The sequence below is a fragment of the Emydura macquarii genome, unplaced genomic scaffold (genome assembly GCF_026122565.2).
Source record: "Emydura macquarii macquarii isolate MOO-44397 ecotype Brisbane River unplaced genomic scaffold, CSIRO-AGI_Emac_v2 contig_1253, whole genome shotgun sequence".
NCBI classification, from domain to species: domain Eukaryota; kingdom Metazoa; phylum Chordata; order Testudines; family Chelidae; genus Emydura; species Emydura macquarii.
The window spans coordinates 25282760-25306005 of record NW_027131390.1 but is presented as its reverse complement, the minus strand read 5'-3'; the positions used below and the strand labels follow the sequence as shown (position 1 = coordinate 25306005).

At 41.9% G+C, this 23246-nt stretch overlaps 1 protein-coding gene across 4 annotated transcripts in view; it reads left to right on the top strand.

Annotated features, from left to right (window-relative positions):
* The window catches only part of HDX (highly divergent homeobox), a 75152-nt gene that overhangs the window by 50000 nt on the left and 1906 nt on the right, over positions 1-23246 (top strand). For all 4 annotated transcript variants that reach the window (XM_067548370.1, XM_067548372.1, XM_067548369.1 and 1 more), the window contains 3 exons: positions 1766-1845; positions 10853-10936; positions 21369-21491. In XM_067548370.1, coding sequence (XP_067404471.1) covers positions 1766-1845; positions 10853-10936; positions 21369-21491 — 287 coding nt within the window. The remainder of the gene's footprint in view (positions 1-1765; positions 1846-10852; positions 10937-21368; positions 21492-23246) is intronic.

Sequence of the window (23246 nt, the reverse complement as noted above, 5' to 3'; positions counted from 1 at the left end):
GATTTCTTTCTGATACTGTGGAATTGCTGGAAATTGGCTTGTGCCCTGAAGTGTGACTGGTTGATAACCTTTCTGATTTTGTTCTAAATATTACTGTTGCAGCTGTTTGCTCTCGTTTTATATTAACGTCTAATCCTTTTCTGAAATGTACTAAGCTATTTGCTTAATTAATAGCCTATGATAGTTGCACAGGTTAACTTATATCGCCTATGTTTTTAACATACTCTGTTTGATGGCAGTGCCTTGGTATAATTACAAAGCTAGAAGTTGTTCCTTCTTTGGTAGATGACATTTCCTGTATTTGAGTCTCTAGCTCTGCTTATGTAGTTTAGTGAGTGAGACTCTTTCCCTTTTTCTGTATGATTATTTCCTAGCATTAACACACATTTAGGAATACAGTCATTGCACTAGAGCATGAAACCTCAGATCACTCCCTGTTGCAGTGGTTTCTCAGTCTGGAGTCTGTGAATCACTGCATTATTGAAAACTACCAGGTAGTCGAAGAGATTCTTTAATCACGTTGCTGAAGCAACTGTCAGTCTTCATTCAGTGGGCTTTCCTGTTAGTTGTAGCCTTGGCCAGGGTTCTCTTTGGATTTCCAGAGAACTTGTGACCAAGGCCTGGTCTACACTAAGGTCTTGTCTACACTAGAAAGTTTTGTCGATGCAAGTTACAGCGATGATCAAAAAGTACTATAATTACAACGCTTGTGCCTGTCCACACAGCACTCGTGTCTCCAAAGCATGTCCACAGTTGATGCTCTAGCATCGACAGTAAGAGCAGTGCATTGTGGGCAGCTATCCCACTGTGCATCTTGTCATCTTGTGCCTCTAGGAGTTATGGGAAGGTGAGGAGGATCGCAGTGCATCATGGGTGCAGGATTAACATCCCATGATGCAGTGATTTCTGTCCTGTCATTCCATGGTTTCAGACTGCATTTCACGGGATTTTTCAACAGCCCCAGTTTCCTGAGCGCCCACCATCTCTGTCTGACTCCTAGTGTAGGCAGCATTAGGTCAACAGGAGAATTCTCCTATTGACCTAGCTACCACCTCTCAGGGAAGTGGATTACCTATGCTGACGGGAGAACCCTATCAGCAAAGGTAGCGTCTTCACTAAAGTGTTGCTGCAGTGTTCTAAGTGTAGACAAGCCCCAACTAAACAAAACAAAGAAGCACCACTTTTTTTCTTTGATGTAAATTCAACCAGGATTAGATTTGTAGATAACATTAAAATTGGAAAGAAATCAAAAGTGTAGAACAACAGAATCAAACTGCAGAGTGATTTCGGGTATGTCTACATTTAAACAACTACAGCGGCACACAGGTTCTGCCATTGGCATAGGTTATCCACCTTCCCGAGATGTGGTAGCTAGGTCAAAGGAAGAATACATATATCCCTAACTTTTTTGGTTGGGATTTTCAAAGTCTTATGGAGTTTCACACCCAACTGCTGTTGTAATTCAGTGGGTATTGGGTGCCAAACTCCCTTCAGCTCCTTTAAAAACCCAGTCTTGAAGCGATAAGCAGTGAAATGTTGGTGTATGTTGTAGGAGAGTAACTGACAGTAATAAGTCTAAGTGTGATTTGATATGTTTGTGTCAACTATTAATGGCATGCAATCTTTTTAATTACAAATAAACTTTGGCTTAAAAGTCATAAGACATCACCACATAAATATATCTTAAATGAATTCCATGAAAAGGGCATAAGGGTATTAAAGCTAAAACTTTGAGAAAGATATAATAGCTCATTTATTTTTGCAGAAGAAACCAGTGAAGTTATTCAAAATGAAGAAATTGGTCACAAAGAAGGGGACCAAAATACATTATCTGCAGATAATGTGGTATGTACACTTTCCATATCCTCCTCCATTTCACCTTCTGAATTATTACTGTGTAGACACTGTCTTACAGAGGCAGTGCTTTTAAGTTAGTGAAGATTTCAGTTTCATGTCCTGTAAAAAGAACCTCTTTTTATAATTTGAACACTAAAAATAGGCAGTTATTGATAGCATTGTGCATATTCAATCAAAAACTTAAAATATTTTCTATATAATTGAGTAGAAATCTTGTGCTTTCGGAGGATGCTTAGTGTAATAGCATTACTACATTCTAGCCTCTCATCTCCAAAGCCCTGAGTAATTCTTCCACTCTACTCAGCACTGGAATGTTGTCACTTCAATAGAGCTGTGCTCTGTGTATAGGGACATGTGGAAGTACTGAAAGAGTGTTTTGCTCCACTTAGTTCTGGTGTACTGGAAAGGCCAGAAACAATTAAATTCAGGTTGAAATTGTTAGGCCCTGATCCTGCAAGGAACTTCTGTGTGGTTGCAGAGGTGCCATATTGGGCTTCTCCCAGTACTGATGTCTTATTTGGGTTACAGCTAGCCTGAGATGTTCTGTGACCAGAGGTCCCAGGGACCTCAGGCCAGACCAGAGGCCCCAGCGACTTTGGTCCTAGTCTCACTATAATTTGTTTAATAATTTTCATTTTTGGAAAGCCCAGTGTACTGCATGACAGTATAAAGGCAAATTCACGATTGAATAATTAGGTACAACTCGATTGACTACACTGAGGTAGCACAGCTTCTGCAATTGATGAATTTGGTCCGTATACTTTTACTATAGATTTATTTTTAATTCTGTCAAGTAGTAAGATTTTTATCTTATTTTCTAATCTAATTCAGTGGAAAAAATGGAATTTTTACACTTTTAAAACATAGATCTAATTAAGAATGTCAAAAACCAGTGTTAATCCTGTGTTAAACAAAAATTCTTTCAATCACAGTACAGTATTAATATATTTCATGTTGAAAAATGTTTATTTTGATACTATTTAGTCTATGTGGTATTTTCTAATTTGTTATATTTTTGAGGAAAAACTCTGAGGTGGGAAGTATGATATTGAAAGTACAGGAAAAAGCATGTCATGTTTATGGGTTTTTACAGTGCCCATGAGGTGATTTTTATTTTTATTCATATTTAAATTAGATTTCCAGCAGATGGAATGAATATAAATCAGTTTGTGACAGGATGCTGGCATTCTTGCCAATGAATCAAAGAGAGAAACTGCGAACAGCTGAAATTACTTAATCTATGTATTTCTCCATTTTGGGGGGTGGGGTCAGTAAGGAAAGTAATGGTGTTAGGATTTTATTCTACTAGTTCAAGCAGTATTTAATCTCTGTGGGTTAAGGTATAATAAATTTAAGCAATTTTATTGCTGTTTAATAAAACAGAGTTTTAAAGCGAAATCATTTTCAAGGTTACAAAAATAAACACTGAGATAAAAAGGGCAGTCGCTTATAGAATTTAGGGAAAATATGTTAACTTTAATGGTTAAATGTAAATACCTTAGAATCAGTGATGTGTGAGATCTCCATAGCTAAGTTGCAATTGAATTTCTGTCATAAACTGGATTTTAGCCTTCCTGCCCCTCCCCTAATTTGATTTCCACAAACAAAGAATATTGGCTTCAGGATTGGAGGTTTAGAGCTCAGATAGAGTTATCAGGATCCATTTGGGGGGGGAAAAATTAAGTCAGCCAGCCCCCGAAGAGCTAGTAAAGGCTTCTCAGAAGGCTGAAGATCCTATGTAGGTTCATTGGCTGGAAGGCAATACAAATTTAGCTTGTTGGAACTGAACCTCCCTCCTAAAATTGGTTGTGGGAGGAGTTGGTTGGTCCCTGAAGAACATACCAGTACCTAAAGTAGATGATAGGGGGCCACAGCAAGTCCCCAAATGCTTATGGGAGATGAGAGACTGGAAGGGGCTGCTATGATCAAGACAGGAGTTCTTCTTTGAGTGATGTCCCTGTGGATGCTCTACTTTAGGTATCATCACGTCCTGCGCTCTTGATCAGAGATCTTCTCAGCAGTATTCACTTGGGCCACGTGCACGCAGTTGTCAACTTGCAGCGCAGTTGGTGCATCTTCTAGCACATGTGCAACCCAAGCCCCTCAGTTCCTTCTCAACCATCCACGGTCCGAGACTGAGAGCTTGTCAGCAGTCGAACTTTCCTCATCTTCAGAAAATGTAGAGGTCGTTATTAGCTTAGTTCAATCATAGTTAAGTCTGTTTTAGTCTGTTCGTTACCTATCTGTTTTTAAAAAAAAATGCAAATGTATTTTCTTTTTCTTTTCTCCAAGTAGCAGAGATTGTAGGAATAAGAGATGCCAGGTTCCCCAGGTTTTAAGAGATGTACCTCCTGTAGGGAGGCGATGCTAGTGTCGGATGGACACTCACTCTGTGTGTGGTGCTTGGATGAAACCCATATACCTCAAAAGTGCACACATTGCAAAAACCTCAAAGCAAGGGCCAGAAGGGACAGAGATTGAAGTTAATCTTGATGGAAAAATCCCTCAGGCCCTCGTCTGACCCGGGACCAGACAAGCTTGACACAGAACGCTCACCGAGAAAGAGGGCTTCATCTCCTATCTCTAGTCCTGTGACAAAGAAAAAGCATTCTCCTAGGAGGCAGTCCCCTAAACAAAAGTACCAAAGAGGCTAAGGGATCCTCAGGTACAATACGACCAGTGCCTTCCAAGGACTAAACATCCTGGTCAAGAGTTGAGTGACTTTAAAAAGCTGTCCTCCTCTGGCATGGCACCGCATAAAAATATGGTGCAGAAACAGGCTGACCAACTGTCAACAGTCACTACGGCACCATCATGCCCAATGGCACCTAAGAAGAGTATGGTGCCAAGAGAAATTATGGCACCTATGCCAGCACCAAGATTGACCACGGTACCAACCGTAGAGAATATGCCAATCACGGCACCGACACTGTCACTGACCCCTAGTGACGCACCGATCACATCACCAGCTTCCAACACTGTACCAGTCTCGGCACCCACTACTTTAGCAGAGCTGATTGAGACCTCGGCATTGATCTCAGCACTGTCGGGCAAAAGAAGGTGCAAACAGCACAATATTCAACTGGTTCACACCTCGTCACCAAGACCTGACGGCACCACTGGCTCTCCCATACACTTTGCACATGACGAGGCATTCTTGCCGATACATTCCTTCAGCGCTGATGATAGCGACGCAGAGATAACTCAATTCTCATTTGAGCACTCCTCTCCCACCAGACCTTCATTAGAGCCCAGTCATTATGCCCATTATAGAGGACACGAGCCATATCCTTATTATGGCCCACCATGATTTGTTCCTTCGATGCCATACCACATGCAGTGGCACAACTGGGATGCATGTTTTTCCCACTCTAGACCATACAAAAGACCTACCAGCTCCTATGTGAGCACAATGAAATCTGTGAGGCCATCAACCTCAGGTTCAGTAGCTGAGGAGGGGAAAGGAACTGAGGCGGAGACCTCCTTCACGCATCAGGGGACATCCCCTCCTGCAAATGAGTCATCCTCTTCACCTGATGAAGCAATTATTCCACCTGCACCGGCTGTTGTAGACAATCCCAAACAATTTAAGACCTCTTCAAGAGGATCGCTCAGGATTTAGAGATCCCTTTGGAGGAAGTGACAGTCACACCATAAGCTGCTAAAGATCTTACACACAGTAACCTCAAAAATTGCCCTCCCGATGGATGAGGCTTTGATGGAGCCGGCTAATACTATATAGATGACACCAGCAACCATCCCTCCAACCAAAAAGAGGAACGATAGAAAATATTATATTCCAGCCAAGGGAATGGGAATTCCAATTTATCCATCCACCCCCAAAATTCACTAGTTGTAGATGTGACCAACCAGAGAGGGAAGCAGACTAATTATAAATGAACGTCACATGCTAAGGACTGGAAACGACTTGATTTATTTGGCAGGAAATTATATTCGTCCTCTACTATATTAATGAGAGTCTCTAATTACGTGGCATTATTGTCTAATTATGATCACAATATCTATGAAAAGCTACCCAATTAATCAATGACATCCCAGAATCCACCAGAGAACAATACAAGAAACTCATTAACGAGGGGCAACTTGCAGCTCAAACATCTCTGCAGGCGGCCCTAGATGTGGCTGATACCACAGCTAGGACAGTGGCCGTTGTCATGCATAGAGCTTCCTGGCTTCACAGTGCAGGTCTTCCTAGGGAACTGCAAACTAAAATAGAGGACCTCCCCTTCGATAAAACACAGCTGTTCGCCGAAAAGACCAACGAAGACCTGTGCTCTATGAAAGACTCCTGGGCAACCCTCAAGACACTAGGCATTTATACACCTGGAACGAGAAGGAAACAGCACAGGTTTCAGCCTTACCCTCATAGATATCCCTTTCAACCACAGTATAGGCAGTATGAATCCCAAAGGGGAAAACAAAGATCACAACACTGAAGACATCCTCAACAATCATCCACCACTTCTCAATCTACGCAGTCCAAACAACAGTTTTGAGGGCTTGGTCAAGAATCTGAAAAGCCCCAAACACGATGCAGTGCCAGCCTCTTTAAGGGAAAACTTTGAATTTTGCCTAAGAACGTTCTCCCCATCTGGTAATCCAGAACAGATAAATGGCTTTTGGAAATAATCGAATTTGGATATACCATCACATTCCTATCCATCCCCCCCACCTACTGCCCTTCCCTGTCCCATCTCGTGTAAGTGTTGCTACAAGAAATAGACCATCTTCTTCAAATAGGGGCAATAGAACATGTACTGCCTCAGCACGTGGGGAGGAGATTCAGTTCCCATTATTTTGTGGTACAGAAAAAGAGTGGATGATGGAGACCCATATTAAACTTTAGGACATTGAACAAATTTGTGAGACGGCAAAAATTTAAAATGGTCACCCTAACAACGATAATGCCGGCATTCCAAAGAGGGGACTGGTTCTCAGCCCTTGACCTCCAGGATGTGTATTTTCATATTACTATCCATTCGGTGCACAGGCTCTTCCTAAGGTTCATGGTCTCAGGAAACCACTATCAATACAGAGTTTTACCATTTGGTCTGTCTACAGCACCAAGGGTGTTTTTCCAAAGTGCTTGCTGTTGTGGTGGCACATTCAAGGAGGCAGGGAGTCTCCATCTTCCCATATTTGGATGATTGCCTCATAAAGGCACCTACCCAAAGCCTAGCCAAACACACTACAGATCAAACCACAACAATATTTCAGAAGCTTGGACTACCACAACAATATTTCAGAAGCTTGGACTAAGAATAAACATTGAAAAGTCCACTTTGAATCTAACTCAGTGTCTGGAATTCATAGGAGCGGACTTGGACTCAACAATAGCCAGGGCATCATTACCTATGCCAAGATTCAGAGCTATAACGCATCTGAAAGCCTTAGTAAGGAATACTCGTACTGTGACAGCTCATGTCACTACAGCTCCTGTGTCACATGGCAGCTACAACTTTTGTGGTGCAACATGCACAACTACACATGTGATGCCTCCAGGGATGGCTTGCCTCAGTATACAAACCAAACAAACACAGTCTGGGCAGATCATTGTCAATACCAAGTAAAAGCTTCCCTGATATGGTGGACTCAGGAAAAAACATGATGATGGAAATCCAGTTTTCCCAGATTCCACCCTCAATCATGATTACAACAGATGCGTCACTCTTAGGATGAGGAGCACACAATTGAGGGCAGTTGTTCAGAACTAGAAACTTACCTTCACATAAATGTATTAGAACTTTGAGTGGTGTGCAGTGCCTGCTGGCACTTTCTATTGCACATAATGAACAAGTCAATAAAAATGACAGACAATGTAGCATGTATGTTTTACATGAACCACCAGGGAGGAGCCAGATCTCACTCCCTGTGCAGCGAGTCAATGAAACTATGGAACTGGTGTATAAAACACAACATTAACACATCAGCTGTATACCTGCCTGGCAAGCAAAACACCATTGCAGACAATCTAAGCAGACCGTGTGCGTGCAACCATGAGTGGCAGTTGAACAATGAAGTCCTCAGAGAAATTTTTCATCTATGGGGGCATCCATTGATAGATCTATTTGCCACAAATCAGAACCGCAAGTGTCACCTTTTCTGCTCGAGAGCAGGAATAGGATCAGGATCGATGGGTGATGCTTTCCTAATCAAAGGGGGCAAAGGACTACTATATGCATTTCCACCCATACCAATAATATACAAGGTCCTACACAAAATCAAGACCAACAGAGCAACCGCCATAGTGATAAAACCAGTTTAGCCGAGACAAACATGGTTCTCAGATCTCCTGAACGTGTCAGTACACAAACCAATTACGCTTTCTCTGAGAGACAATCTCCTTTACCAGGACCCGGGTCGGATTTACCACCCAGAAATACAAAGGCTTCATCTCACAGCGTGGCTAATAAATGGCTTTTTCACAAAGAGTTAGAGTGCTCAGAACAGGTTAGACAGATATTAATAAACAGCAGAAAATTGTCAACAAGAAGGACTTACCTGCAGAAATGGCACCAATCATGGTGCAAAGGAAGACTAATTGAGGCAACATTTTCTATCCCGATAACTCTTGAATACATATTATAACTAAAGAAATCAGGTTTATCAATTAATTCTTTGAGTTCATCTATCAGTGATCACTGATCCAGTGATCCATGACAAAGTAAACCACATGACCATATTCTCTCACCTGATGGTGAAAAGATTCTTAGCGGGTCTACAGAGAATATTTCCAGTCGTTCGTGCCCCCACAGCATCAGCATCTAAGCCTAGTTCTCAGATCCATTATGAGAGCACCATTCGAGCCTCTAGCAACATGTTCATTCCTTCACATGTCTGTGTAGCTTTCATTTTTAGTTGCTATTACATCAGCCAGACGAGTAGGTGAGATTAGCATGTTGATGGCTTATCCACCCTACACGATTTTTCACAAAGATAAAATCATGCTTAAGCCACATACAAAATTTTTACCAAAGATATTGTCAGACTTCCATTAGAACCAAGCTATCCATTTACCTACCTTTTATCCGAAACCGCACAACTATCCGCAGGAAGTAGCACTCCATACTCTGGATGTCAGAAGGGCCATAGCCTTTTACCTGGAGAGAACAAAGACATTTAGAAAATCAAACAAACTTTTCATATCTCTAGCAGAGTGATCAAAAGGCAAAGTCATCTCCAGTCAAAGGATATCCTAATGGATTTCAACATGTATTCAAGTATGTTATGAACAAAAAGGTTTACAAGTTCTATCAGGGACCAGAACTCATTCTATAAGAGCAATAGCCACGTCTGTAGCCCCTCTAACTGACATCTGCAAAGCTGCAACATGGGCATCACCCCATATTTTTATAAAACATTATGCTATCGTCCAGGCATCTGCCAACAATGCCTCCTTAGGCTTAACTGTTTTGTCATCTGTGCAAAATAATTAACACTGAAATCCTTCCTCCAATACAGGGTACTGCTCTATATTAACCTAAAGTGGAACACCCACAGGGACATCACTCAAAGAAGAGGTTACTCACCTTGTGCACTAACTAATGTTCTTTGAGATGTGTGTTCCTGTGGGTGCTGCACTAGCCTCCCTCCTCCCCTCTACTTTGGAGTTCTAACAGTGGACTTTATGATAGAGAAGGAACTGAGGGACTTGCGTCACGCGTGCGCTAGAAGACGCACCAACGGCGCCATGAGTCGACAGCTGCACGCGCGAAGTCCAAGTGAATACTGCTGAGAAGATCTCTGATCAAGGGTGTGGGATGCGACAACACCTGAAGGTGGAGTACCCACAGGGGGACACATCTCGAAGAACATCAGTTACTGCACAAAGTGAGTAACCCCTTCTTCTCCTAATGCAGACCTCTGCAGGAAGTATAAGAGGAATCCCCCTGATTTCTTATCTCCCGAAATCTCCTTACTGTCCTTATTTCCCCTTTATGCTGTTCCTGGAAACATCATATGGTGTCCAGGAAGGGATCCTTTCTCCTATACATCTCCCTTTGACCACAGGTTGGACTCTACCCATTAATCACTTACATGTACTCACATCTTGTCTTCACCTTAACAAAGCATTTTTGTCATAGAATATTTACAGTAAGAAGGATGTTCTTCCTCTTGGATGATGACCCTTCTCTTAGTCTCCATGAGTCTAGACCCAGAGTTTCAGCAGGTGGAGACAAATTTATTTTCCTTTCACAGTTTATAATTGAACTCCCTAATTTCCTACCACCGATTTCAATGTTTTCACTGGTACTGCAAGAGGGAGAAGAGACAAAGGAAACTTGAGTCCCATCCCTGTTAGAGCATTTGACTCAAAGAACACTGGGTTGATTCCTGGAACTATCACAATATTGTTGCCAAGGCCCTAAAATAGATTAGAGAAGGAGGAACCATTTTTAAAAAGAGAGATTTTACTATAGAAGGGCAAGAATTAATCCAGTCAAGGCTTGCCAGTAGGTAATTCCCTGGTTTGCAGTCATTCATCATGGTGTCTGTCTTGCCTTCTGATTCTAGAGGAATAAACATTCCACATGGCTATATGACATCTCTTACAAAGAGTCTGTAGAAGAAATAAATTTTCCCCCAAGGCCATCTGTGCAGGCTATGAGGAGATGCAGTATGCAGTTTAATCAACAAAAATATGGCAGCAGCTAGCTCCTTCACAGTAAACAAAGTGAGTCACAATGGCAACACTGTCCTAACTTTGAGTGTACACTGCCTCAGGTAGCGTCCTCCCCAGAGCTTTGTATGTGAACAGGGTGCACGATCGCCATTTAATGGGTACTCAGAAATTCTAAATAACTTGTAAGCAGGCAAAAGAAATTTATGTAGGACTCTTCCTTCCATTATAATTTGAGAGGTACAATTATTGTTTCTTAGATCCAATAATAAAGTAATGTAGAGACATCTATTACAGAGCAAGAAATTTAGAAGGTTAGATTTCTGAATGAAATACTGTTTGCTTTTATTTCAGAAAATAGAAATTATAGATGATGAAGAAAGTGATATGATTAGTAATTCTGAAGTGGATCAGATGAGCTCTCTCTTGGATTATAAGGTAAGTGATTTGAGATATTGTAATGCTAAGAGACACATTCCCTTTATACAGAAAGCTCAAACAGGTTTTTTGGGGGAACTACAGGACGAGGGTATGGTGGGAGGGTGGAATTCACTCCAACTACAAGAAGGCCACTGTTTCAGCATTCAGGCTGTGGTAGCAGCTCCATCATCTATATGTGGGTTGTTAGGCATTGAATCCATGTTTCTGCAAAATGAAAGGAAGACAGAAAGAAGCAGCAGCATCAGTTCTGTAGAGCATCTTAATTACTATGATTCTAGCAGCTCACAGCTTCTACTGGGGTGTGTCACACACTTGGGCAATTTATTTAGTGTTTAAAACATACTGTCTTTTTCATTTATTTTTAAGTGAAGTCTGTGTTTTCATCATATACAAACATTCTTTGCGCCATGGGTCTGTTCTTTTGGGTTTTATTTTAAAACATATAGCCTCAGACTGCCCACATTGGGAGGCAACGTAACTGCTGGAGTCCTCCAATAGAGCAGGGAGATCTGAGAAAGCAATGGCTTTAATAATGTAGCCCACAATATAACACTGTTGGTGCCCATTCTGGTTATAAAATGACTAGATATAGAGTTGTCTTTGAAACAGTAACATGAAAAAATATGCTGGATATCCTGACATTCAGGATCTTCTGCCAAAATTGTAAAGGTTATACGTTTGTTAATGCTCATATAAAAGTTTGCTATGGTTTTGTTTTATAATTTGAGTGTTTTCTGTATAAAACTGACAAATCTGTAACTTAAAATATGCTTTGTAAAATAAGTTTTGTAAAACTTTGTAAAATATGCAGATTATATTAGAATATAACCTGTTTCTAAAAGAATAAATTATTTAAAAAAATAAAATAGACTATACCCTTTGGGGCACAAAAATGAATCCCCTGGGGAGTGTGTTCAGGGTAAGGGCAATGCAGGATGACTATAGATGGCGAATGACCTTTTCTTAATGTCACTTGTCACTGAACTGAATGGCTTGTTGTGACAGCATGCCCAGAAGAACCTTGTTTGTTTTTATTACATCTTGACATAAACTATTAGTCTTCATGGTCATATGTTCTCTGCATAAATATGCATACTAGCTGTTATTAGATCAAAGCTCTGAGTAAATAGCTGACTTGTAAGTTTTATCAGTAATAAATCCCAGTAAGCTAATTTTCCTACCAAAAAAGAATATTTTCTTAAAGCTACTATATTAAATGTATTGTTAGGACCAATTCTTCGGAAAGCTTCTAAAAGTCAACTCATAATATTTGTTGATTGTATTAGGGCTTGCATAGTGGGTAAGTGTATAGTTCATGGAAAACGTGTTTTGTGTACAATAAGATAAACCAACCAAGATTGGGTCTGCCGAAAATTCACCCCTAATTGTTAGTCATAGTCTGGAAATTGATTATCACTTAAGGTTAGTTAAAATACAAATATAATTAATGTGAAATGACAGCAAATCTGTACATAAAACTTTCATGTCCAGAACATAGTATTAAAAACATGTCTGACAGGTTTTTAAAATAATACAATAAAATAAATTAATTCCTGTTCTGCAAAACTTTTTTGTACACTCTTTCGGCAAAGTTTTCAGGTGCCTTTTAACAAGACTTCTAAATTTGCACATGCAATCATTTGTTACCACCAAAACCTGAAAGATTCTGTGGGAATTGATTTATATGCATCATTGCAGGCCCAAATGATCATGAGGACCTGAACTGAAATGATTTTGAAATTTTGATTTTTTATATTGAATATATAAAGGAAAAATAAAATTGTGCTAACACAATTTCCTTAATTTCTTGCTGTCAGAATAATTGTACTCTGTAATTTTTTAATTGTAAGTTACGCACAGGAGGAATGTACAAAACAGATACAGATTCTAGTCTCTGCAACAAATTACAATTCCACATCTTAAATCTGCACATATATACATTTAAAGAAGATGATTTTTCAAATTAATCTATAGTTTGAGCCAAACAAGTAGGATATGCCCTCAAGAAGTATTAGATCAAAAAGAGCCACTTTAGTTCTGATTTACATTTTATCCATACAATAAGAAAAACACAGCCATGCCTGGCTGTTGAAATATTTAGTGCATGCTTTTTACATACATTCCTTATATTTAGGACGGCTTACATTTTTTTTCAAAGAGAAGAACGTGTAATGAATCTTTAAGTGAAAAAATGATGTTTTGCTATGATTATTTAGTGTCATATTAACTCCAGTGTTTGTTGAAAGAATGATTTTGTAACAATATGGCACCAGCATTCAATCTCCCTGATGTTAATTATTAGTTCTTTATTTCTAAATGCGGTATTATTGTGCAGTTTTATGCATATTTCTCCAAGGATCTTAACGAACAGCATAAAAGTGAAAGCACATTTTGAGTGTGCTTGGATTATTATTATTTTTTGCAATCAGAAATTCTTAGCTGGGCAATGAAGGAAAGTAGGCAGAGAAAAACATGATTGTGAAATAATGTGATGTTCTCAGTTCAGTTTCTAGCAGACATGAATCTATATCCCAAAAACTACCACCAAAAGTTGACAGTCTCTTGGAAGTCAAATCAGAAAGAAAATGCTAAATTGACATGGAGACCAAATTACCCTCTCATTCCTGAAACGAGTCTTCCAAAACGGAAAGGAGGCTCATGTGATAGGGAAGGCTGGGGACTATAGGAGAAATCTTGCACTGGCTGTGACGTAGTTTGTAGACAATGGTATCTATTAGCATCTTGTGGAAAACTTGTGTTCAGCGCCTTCACTTGGACACCTTTTGAAGACACACCATTTTCTTAATCTTTAAAATCTAATCAGAACACACATAGTTAACTACATATTAATCTTCACATAATCTGAATTTTGCAAAAGGAAGTACCTAGGGAAAATTGTATTTTTATGTGCAAGAAATTAACTTAGAATATATACAGTGTAGTAAATCTAGTAAGGGTATGTGGGAATTAGCTGAAGTACTTGCTGAACCTGAAGTTAAACCTGAACTTTTGATTTAATAGATTTGCCATCTAGATTTTAAATTTGTGCTTTGTAAATCCAGTAATACATGTTGTTCATTGTTTATAGGATAGCTGGAAAATGTCTAGTTGAAGCCCTCTATTTATCCACCATGTGTGCACTATCTTGATAGTTCATGTTCAGTGTGACACAAATCTGACATGAAGAGACCGTCTTGAGAGAGACAGACTAGTCCATTGCTGTTTTACTCAGCCTGTCAATGAGGATGTCTGATGTGGTGGTTTTTCTTTTGTTTATTTAGGTGCTTACATTGTGTCTGTTACTGTGGTATCTGAGATGATGTGGACAGTGGAAACTGGGAATAAGAAACTGACAGTTCTTCTTCAAGTGCTGGTCCCTATCTGGATTCCATACGTGGGTGCATTTATGTGCCATGTGCTGGAACCGGAACTGTTTAGAGTAATCTCTGTCAACTCACGTGTGCATCATGTGTCGGCCATGTGGTGTGTCCGAGGTCTTATGAGATCATGTGGATCGATGCCCCCTCAGTTCCCTCTTACCGCCACATGGCCAGAGTCGGAGCACATTTCCTCTTCATTTTTCATAGCAAAAAAAAAAAATAAAGTTTTATTCTTTTGTAAAGTTTCTCTTATTGTAGTTACAGTTAGTGTTCTTAGTATAGTTAGCCTCACTGTTTTTCTACACGTCCAGGACGTCCTACCCGATGCGAGGGGACTGTGTCCCGACAAACCAAGTTTAAGAACTCCGTGTCATGCTCAAGATCCTTCTCAGTGAGCAACAAACACCGATGCTGCCTTTATTGCCTCTGTGAGAGCCACATTGTCACCCACGACTCCATTTGCCAGTCCTTCCCATTGCTAACCCTGAGAGGCCAGAGAAATTACCTCATGGAGGAGGCAGTGTGTCCATGTGCGCACTCAGAAGTGGCACTGACGAATCCACCAGAGTGCCGAGTACCACCATCACCAGCCAGGGTGGTGCTGGTAAAAACCTATTGTGCTCATAAGCAGCACAGCCATGGATCCCTGAGAGGGACTGTCTCCAAGCATAGGGCTACCTCCTTGAGTCAAACCCTGAAAGGCCCAACAAGACGTTGCACACAGACCAGGCAGCGCCACATTGAAGAAATCCAAAGCGGCGCGTAAGTCTAAGCATCATCAGGATAGACCAGAACCATCTTCTACCTCAGTCACCGGGGCACCACCGGAACACCCACTCCGTCGGGTCCGTCTGACCTCTCATGCCCGGTATAATGTATGGTATCAGGCACATCTGGCTGCTGTCTCCCTGCACATCATCAGCAGAACTGTTTCTGCCCCTGGTGGGCTCTCTGATGCAGCACGAATCACCTAAGATCCTGCAGCCTCCATCACTAGAGGACAAGCCACTACTGATAAACCGCTGAGCCTAAAACCTGGAACATTATCACAGGTCCCACCCTCGCTACCCATCCCAGACCAGCCATCAGACTCAAAATGGTCCTTGGAACTGGTGCGCTCCCATAATCCACAGCCACAACGTTTTAGATACTCATCAGTGTACACACCGCCTGTGCACCAGTGGTTCCAGTACCCTCACAGACCATCAGCACAATCAGACCCATATGCCTGGCCCTACTGGCACTTTTAGGACCCCTATCATGGCCATAGAGCAGCCTCCATTTCACCGCCTTTCATCCGAGTACACATACTCTCCATTGGTCCATGAAGAGCCATGGGATGCAGACAGGCCCATGGAACCACTGATTCTGACGGGAGCATTGTTATCACTCATCCCTCCTTCCCTTTCCCCATCCAATGACCAGGGCCAATACCAAGATCTCCTGCATCGCATGGCAGGGTTCCTCAACCTTCCAGCCGAGGATGTACAAGACCCTCAGGACAAATTCCTGGACATCGTGCAGCCAGCGGGCCCCTCACACACAGTGCTCCCTATCCACAATGCACTTCTCGAACCAGCCCAGGCGGTCTGGCACACCCTAACGTCATGCACCTCCACACATAAATGAGCAGAGAGGTGCTATTTTGTTCTGGCCAAGGGCACTGACTTCCTTTTTACACACCCTTCACCCAATTCTCTTGTAATACAAGCAGTAATGCAACACGCCAGGCAATAACATTTTAGGACCACTTCTCCAGATCGAGCTGCCAAGAAGCTTGTCTTAATTGGCCAAAAAGTCTATTCTTCGCGGGCCTACGAATTCGCATCACCAGCTACCAAGCCATATTGGCAAAGTACAACTTCAGGTTGTACTCTAAACTAGCGGAGTTCCAAGCCTCACTTCCAGAGGCTAAACAAGCAGAATTCACTTTGCTTTACTTGCTCACTGAGGAGGGTAAATTGGTGGCCAAAGTTTCCTGCCAAACCGCTGTAGATACAGCATCATGCTCCCTGGCATCTGGGGTTGTTCTTTGCAAGGACTCTTGGCTCCAGACATCATGGTTCCCTAAGGAGGTCTAAACCACACTCAAGGACTTCCCTTTCGACAATCAAAAACTTTTCAGTGACAAGACCGACGAGAGTGTGCACTCACTAAAAGACTTTCGGGCCCTGCTTCAGTCCTTGGGCCTGTATACTCCCACTTCTACATCCATCAAAAACAGGCTTCCTTCCGACCCCAATACCCCACCCAGCCCACCTACCAACCATACCAGCCTCGCTGTCACCAACGTTCCCAATGACCCATATTTTCCACAACAAGATAACAAGACCTTCTCCAGAAGGAGGCATGCACCCTCTTCCAAAAAGGTGCCATAGAACAGATCCCATGCCACTATCATGGCCATGGCTTCTCCTTCTCCTATTTCCTTATACGAGAAAAAGGAGGGGGGCCTTCGCCCCATTCTGGATCTATGGGCGGTGAACCAGTTTATCTGCAAATTCTGTTTCCAAATGGTCACTCTTCCCCAAATCATCCCTTCCCTTCCCCTTGGGGCCTGATTTGCAGTTCTCAATATGAAGGATGCATACTTCCATGTGGACATCCATCTCACCCACCACAAATTCCATCACTTCACAGTGGGACGCTCCATTTATCAATTCCGTGTCTTTCCTTTTGGGATCACCACCGCTCCCGTATGTTCACAAAGGTTTTTGCAGTAGTTGCAGCCTATATGCAACGCCTGGGCCACTCCTTGTTTCCATACCTGGATGATTGGCTTCTACTGACATCATCCCGCGAACACCTCCTCATTACTATCTGAACACTACAGGACCTTCTCATCAGTCTGGGCATCAGTATCAATGAGGAAAAACCTACCCTCATACCTACCAGAGAACTCATCTTTATAGGAGCATGCTTAAACTCTGTTGCGAGACAGGCCTTCCCTCAAAGTGACCGCTTCGCTGCTCTCATCTCCCTCATTACAAGGCTACAGTGTTGTCCTTGCACACACCTCAGTCACTGCCTTTCACTTCTGGGACACATGACAACATGCACCTCCATCACCCCATATGCCCGCCTTCACATGAGATGCCTTCGACAGTGGCTTCACTTGGTGTATGACCCACAGAAGGACCAACTCAACAAATGGGTCCTCCTCCCACCCTCAGTGGTAACTTCTTTTTCATGGTGGTGCGACCTGTTATGGTCATGGCAGGCACCTCACACCACCCTCACAACGGACTCCTCATTCGTGGGCTGGGGTGCCTACATACAGGGCCACACAGTCCAAGGCCTCTGGTCCTCCAGAGAAGCCAGGATGCAAATCAACATCCTAGAGTAATGAGCAATCCAGTAAGCCTGTCATAATCTTCTTCCTCTTATCCACTCCAGATATTTGCAACTTCTCTCAGGCAACATGACAGTGATTGTATACATAAACAAACAAAGCAGAGCCAGACCTCCAACCCTCTAGCAGGAGGCAATCCAGCTGTGGAACTGGTGCGTATTGCACAACGTCACACTTCATGTAACCCATCTACTGGGTACAGACAATAACCTCATGGACAAATTCAGCCACTCCTTTCATCACAACCGTGAGTGGGAGGTTCACAAGCCCACATTTTGTTCCATCTTCCATAAATGGGACACACTGCACTGGGACATGTTTGTGACAGCTACCAATCACAAACTTCCCTTCTTCTGCTCCAGAAGTGCCATCAGGCAAGGCTCTCAAGGGGGAGGAGATGCCCGTCTCCTCACCTGGACATTGGAACTACACTATGCCTTCCCACCCATACCGCTCCTCCCACAAGTACTCTGCAAAGTAAAAAAAAACAACTGAGCAGTCATCTTCATAGCTCCCTTCTGGCCGCACCAATATTGGTTCATCAATCTTCTTCGCCTTTCAACCTGCCCTCCAATCCATCTCCCCCGTCTCCCAAGTGTCCTCTCATGACAACAGGGCCAGATCCGCCATCTCAGCCTGGACCCTCTTCATCTCATGGCCTGGTATTTGGATGGGACTCACAGATAGACAATGCATGCTCCACGCTTGAGAGACATCCTCACACATAGCTGAAGCTTGGCCACCAGGGCATGCTACCAAGCCAAATGGTGACACTTCATGGAGTGGGCATCCAATCACTATCACTTCATAGACACCCTGTCCCTACTGACCATCCTTGACTATCTGTTTAACCTTCGTCTTTTAGGCCTTGCCCATTCCTCCATTTGAGTTCACCTGACAGCGCTCAGCACCTTCCTCCTGCCTTCAGCCATCCAACCACTGTTCAGTTCCTCCATGGTCTCCTCAACACCTTCCCTTTGGTCAGGAAACCTATTCCCCCTTGGGACCTTAACCTCACCCTTTCAACCCTCACTAGACAATCCTTTGATCCCGTGGCCATTTGCTCCCTTACCCACTGATCCATGAAGGTGATTTTTTTAGTGGTCATCATCTCTGCCCAATGAGTCAGTGAATTGGCATTGAATCCATCCTTTACTGTGTTCTCCCTATGACTCCATCCCAAGTTTCTCCCCATAGTGGCCTCACCGTTCCACATCAATCAAGTCATCCATCTCCCAACCTTTTACCGTAAACCACACACCTCCACCAGGGAGTGCACACTACATCCCCTCGACTTCCATCGTGTACTGGCCTTTTATCTCCAACACACTCGTGCTTTTTGAGCCTCACCCAGACTCTTTCTCGCTATAGCAGAACACTGCCAAGGCTGTGCCCTCTCTTCCCAACACCTCTCTACATGGATCTCCCGCTGCATCAGAGTGTTGCTCCCTTTCCCAAGTCTCTCCATCACCTGGCATCACTGCCCACTCCATAAGAGCGCAAGCCAGCATGTCGACCCTCCTTGCAGACATCCCCCGGCAGGACATCTGTAAAGCAACAACATGGTTCTTCATTCACATGTTCATTGCTCATTAAGCAGTAGTCCATTCAGCAGCAATGGATGCGGCAGTGGGCCATGTAGTCCTACAAACTTACTTCTACTGTGAGCCCTCGCTCCCACCTCCAAACGGAATGCTGCTCTCTACGCTACCCACGTGTGGAATCCACATAGGGACCAGCACTCAGAAGAAAGAGGTTACTTACTGTAACTGATGGTTCTTTGAGAGGTGTGGTCCCTATCTGGATTCCAGTTCCACCTCCCATCCTCTTTGCTACAGAGTATGTGGTCAGAGGGAACTGAGGGGGCGCTAACTCTCACAGTCTCATAAGACAGTGGACACACCATGTAGCCGACGCACGACTCACATGTGGGTCAACGGAGACTACTCTAAACAGTTCCAGCTCCGGCGCATGACATGCATGTGCACTCATGTATGGAATCCAAATAGGGACCACACCTCTTAAAGAGCCATCAGTTACAGGAGGTAACCTTTCTCTCATTTCACATAGACTATTTCAGATGCTGAAAATTTCCAGCCATTGTTTTCCTGGATATGAATTATCCAGGGAATATCATGGAACGGAGAGTTAAATGTCAAAGATTTATTCCTGTATTGGCATTGGTGGCAATAGTTTGGCTGTGGAGTAGTTTGGCAATTATGAACAGATCCCCTCCAATGATGGGCTAAGTTGTTGGATAGGGATGAGTACTCTTTGGCTCTTGAGTTAGGTGGATTTGGAGTCTCCTAACTGGTGCAGGAGCAGGTAAAGAAAAGGGATTTCTTGGGTAGGAATCAGGGTTGGTAGGGGAAAACAGTTTATAGGATCGCCTCTAATACTGCCTCTGCAAACGGTGAGAGATAAGGTGGATTAGGTAATGTCTGTGATTGGACCACTAAAAAGAATTACCTCACTTAACTTTGTCTCTCTAACATCCTGTGATCAACACAGCTGCAACAATACTATCTGCAAACTATGGGCAGGCAAATGGTGGAAGAGAGGCAGGCTTCAGGATCTCCACTCTATATAGCACCAGCTTGAATCCCAACTCTTCTGTTCCTTCTCATTGCACTCTACTGGAGCAGCTGATGGACTGGTGCTGGGAGCAGCAAGTGGATTCAACTTGTGGCTCAGTAGCTGCCTGAGTAAGCAGCGCCTGGCTCAGACCCAATCTCTGAAATTTAACAGATAGACAAGTTATTGTATTTTGGGTGGGCCTTCGAATCAATTTCCTTCTCATTCTCCAAACAAAACAGATTATCTTGAATGCCACCACTATTTACATGGCCTGCCTGAGGATTTTGGGGAAGGTTATTGAGATGATCCTCTGGGGTACAAACTTAGCTGACTCTTTATATAAAAGGTGTGATTCTCAGCGCAGTGGAAATAGGGAATTATAGGAATTTTTCCCTCACCTCTTTCCATGTCTAGCTTCCTGCTGCAGTAGTGGAGCCTAGCTGCTGTCTGTTTCTCACAATTGGTTTGTATTTTCAAGACCACCTTTGCTAGGGAGAGAGGTAGAAACTTCCTTTAAGGTGATAGCTGAGATTTTCCTAAAAGGCAGTGCTTATTAAAAGTGCTCTAGAAGTGTACAATAGTTCCCCTGAAATGCTTGTCTGTAGTGTGATTGCATGGAGTTTATATGCAAAATGACTCAACTTCCTAGAGGTCTTTGTGCCTTGGACGTGGTTGGTAAGGATGCTGTGGCTTGGCTTGATCGGCTTGCATATGCCAAATAAATAAATGGAATTTATATAGGATCAGAAGAAACGGTTTAATATATGCATTTACTGGAATTTTAGGCCTAGTATGACATCACTTACAGCCAGTTAGAATGCTCCAATTATGTTTATTTCTAAATCCTCACAAAACATGCTTTGTTCTGTTTCAATGCCTAATTATCAGACCAAAGTAATAATAAGGTCAGACAGTGCTAACCCTGAGGAATTTTTCCATGATGATACTTTCACAGGGAATCTTTAGTCTCTAGAATTATTTAGCTTTACCCAATTTTTTTATCATAATATTAACATATTTATTGTTAGTCCTTTTTATTTGAATATATATACATTTAATCTAATAATTTTATCCAATGCTAATTATTATTTGCAGAATTATATCTCTTTTTTCCCCTTAGAATGAAGAAGTTAGGTTCATTGAAAATGAATTGGAGAATCACAAACAAAAATATTTTGAACTACAGACATTCACTAGGAACTTGATACTTGCCATCAAATCAGATGATAAAGAACAGCAGCAGGTAAGTCCAAGAAGTAGGCAGTAACTATGTCAGACATTTTTTTCTTTGTCTTTTGTCATTTTCATACTTATTTATAGTATGGTAGTACTTACAGGCCCCAACTCAGATTGGGGCCCTGGGGTGGTTGGCACTGTATGGATTGCAATTAAACACCCGTTTACTGATTCAGGGGTGTGTATGTGTATGCTTGTTCAGCTTTCCATTCATGAACTGCAAGTTGTGGGGATCTTTCATGTGCAGTAAATGAACAAAAAATATCGAGTCTCCAATTTCTCTTTCTTGTTGTATCATTTTTTATATTAAAAAGCAGTGCAGCATTTTAAACTAAATTTATACATTCTAATCAAGACTTCTTTTAAAGTGAATAGTGCTCCTTGTTTCTTACAATATTTAATTTCAGGAATGGGCACAGCTGACAGTGTATAAGAGAGCTTAATTTGGAGTCCTGGAGATGTCAGAAACTATGAATCAAACATCAATTACAGCAAACTACTAATGACGTTGTACATCTGGCACAGTCCCCTATCCCTTACTCACATAATATAGGATCAGTTCCAAGGAAATGGTCTTATGTATTCATTTTTTATATATATTCATTATAATATAGGAATTCATCGTCCTACTTAAAAATTTAAATCTTCAGGTAATTATCCATTAAAATAATTTTCAAGTGAGTTTTTAAAGTATTGTAATACTAGAAATAACATTGGACATCAGTCTGCTTTTGAAGTCAGTGCAATTCAGTACAGTTCTTTTCAAAAGGATGCAAAAATCTGGCTGTATATTAAAAGAGAATTATGTAATCATTTTTAACCCTGTTACCCTTACTTATAGTTTCTTTTGTGTTAAATTTACAATCCAAAAAAAGGAATCAAACCACCTGCCCTCTGGAAATTAAAGATGTGGGGTAAAATTTCATAAGCTCTGAAGTGATTTAGAAGCTTAAGTCCAATTGACTTTCAAGTGTCATCCTCTTTTGAGAATGGGACTTGGGAGCCTACATTACTTCAGAACTTTTGAAAATTCTACTAGAGATGTAAAGTGATATGGAAATCATGTAATCTTAATACTGAAATACTACTTGCATTAGTTAATTTAAATCTGCATCCACAATAATCTAGAAGCTGATTAGGAGTAAGGAATCTTAGGAGTGACCTTATAAGCAGAATATACTTTGCAAAAAAAACGATTGCTAAAGTAAAATTTGAATCCTAAAGTATTATCTTTTTATTTTAATTTTCCACTTGATTTCACATTTGTGAAATGTGCCAGATGGACAGCTCTGGTAACTGATACGAGTTTACTCACAAAACAGGTATAGCACAGGCAGCAGCAGGGCAAGTTTGCTTTACACTGCTCTGCAAATGTGTCTCTAACTTGTTCAGGAAGGACCATCTCTACATGCCCATTTAATATTGGCTTTTCTACAGAGACTGCCAACAAAGATGGCATGTATCAGTTATCTTGAGGATACCCATTCAGTATGGATGAGAATGGGGCTACCAATTGCTTCATGTAAAAACTGCAAGCCGCTGTTAAATGGTGATGACAATTAATCATTACCATTCAAGGATGGATTTAGTAATCTGCTAAGGCTTCATAGCCCATGACCTACATCTGGAGCTATCCAAGCCCCAAGAAAATACCTATCTGTGCAAATCTTTAGACTAAGCCCTCCAAGGTAGGGATTGTCTCTTCTGTGTTTGTATAGAACCCAGTACAGTGGAGCTCCAATCCCAGTTGGGGCCTTTTGGT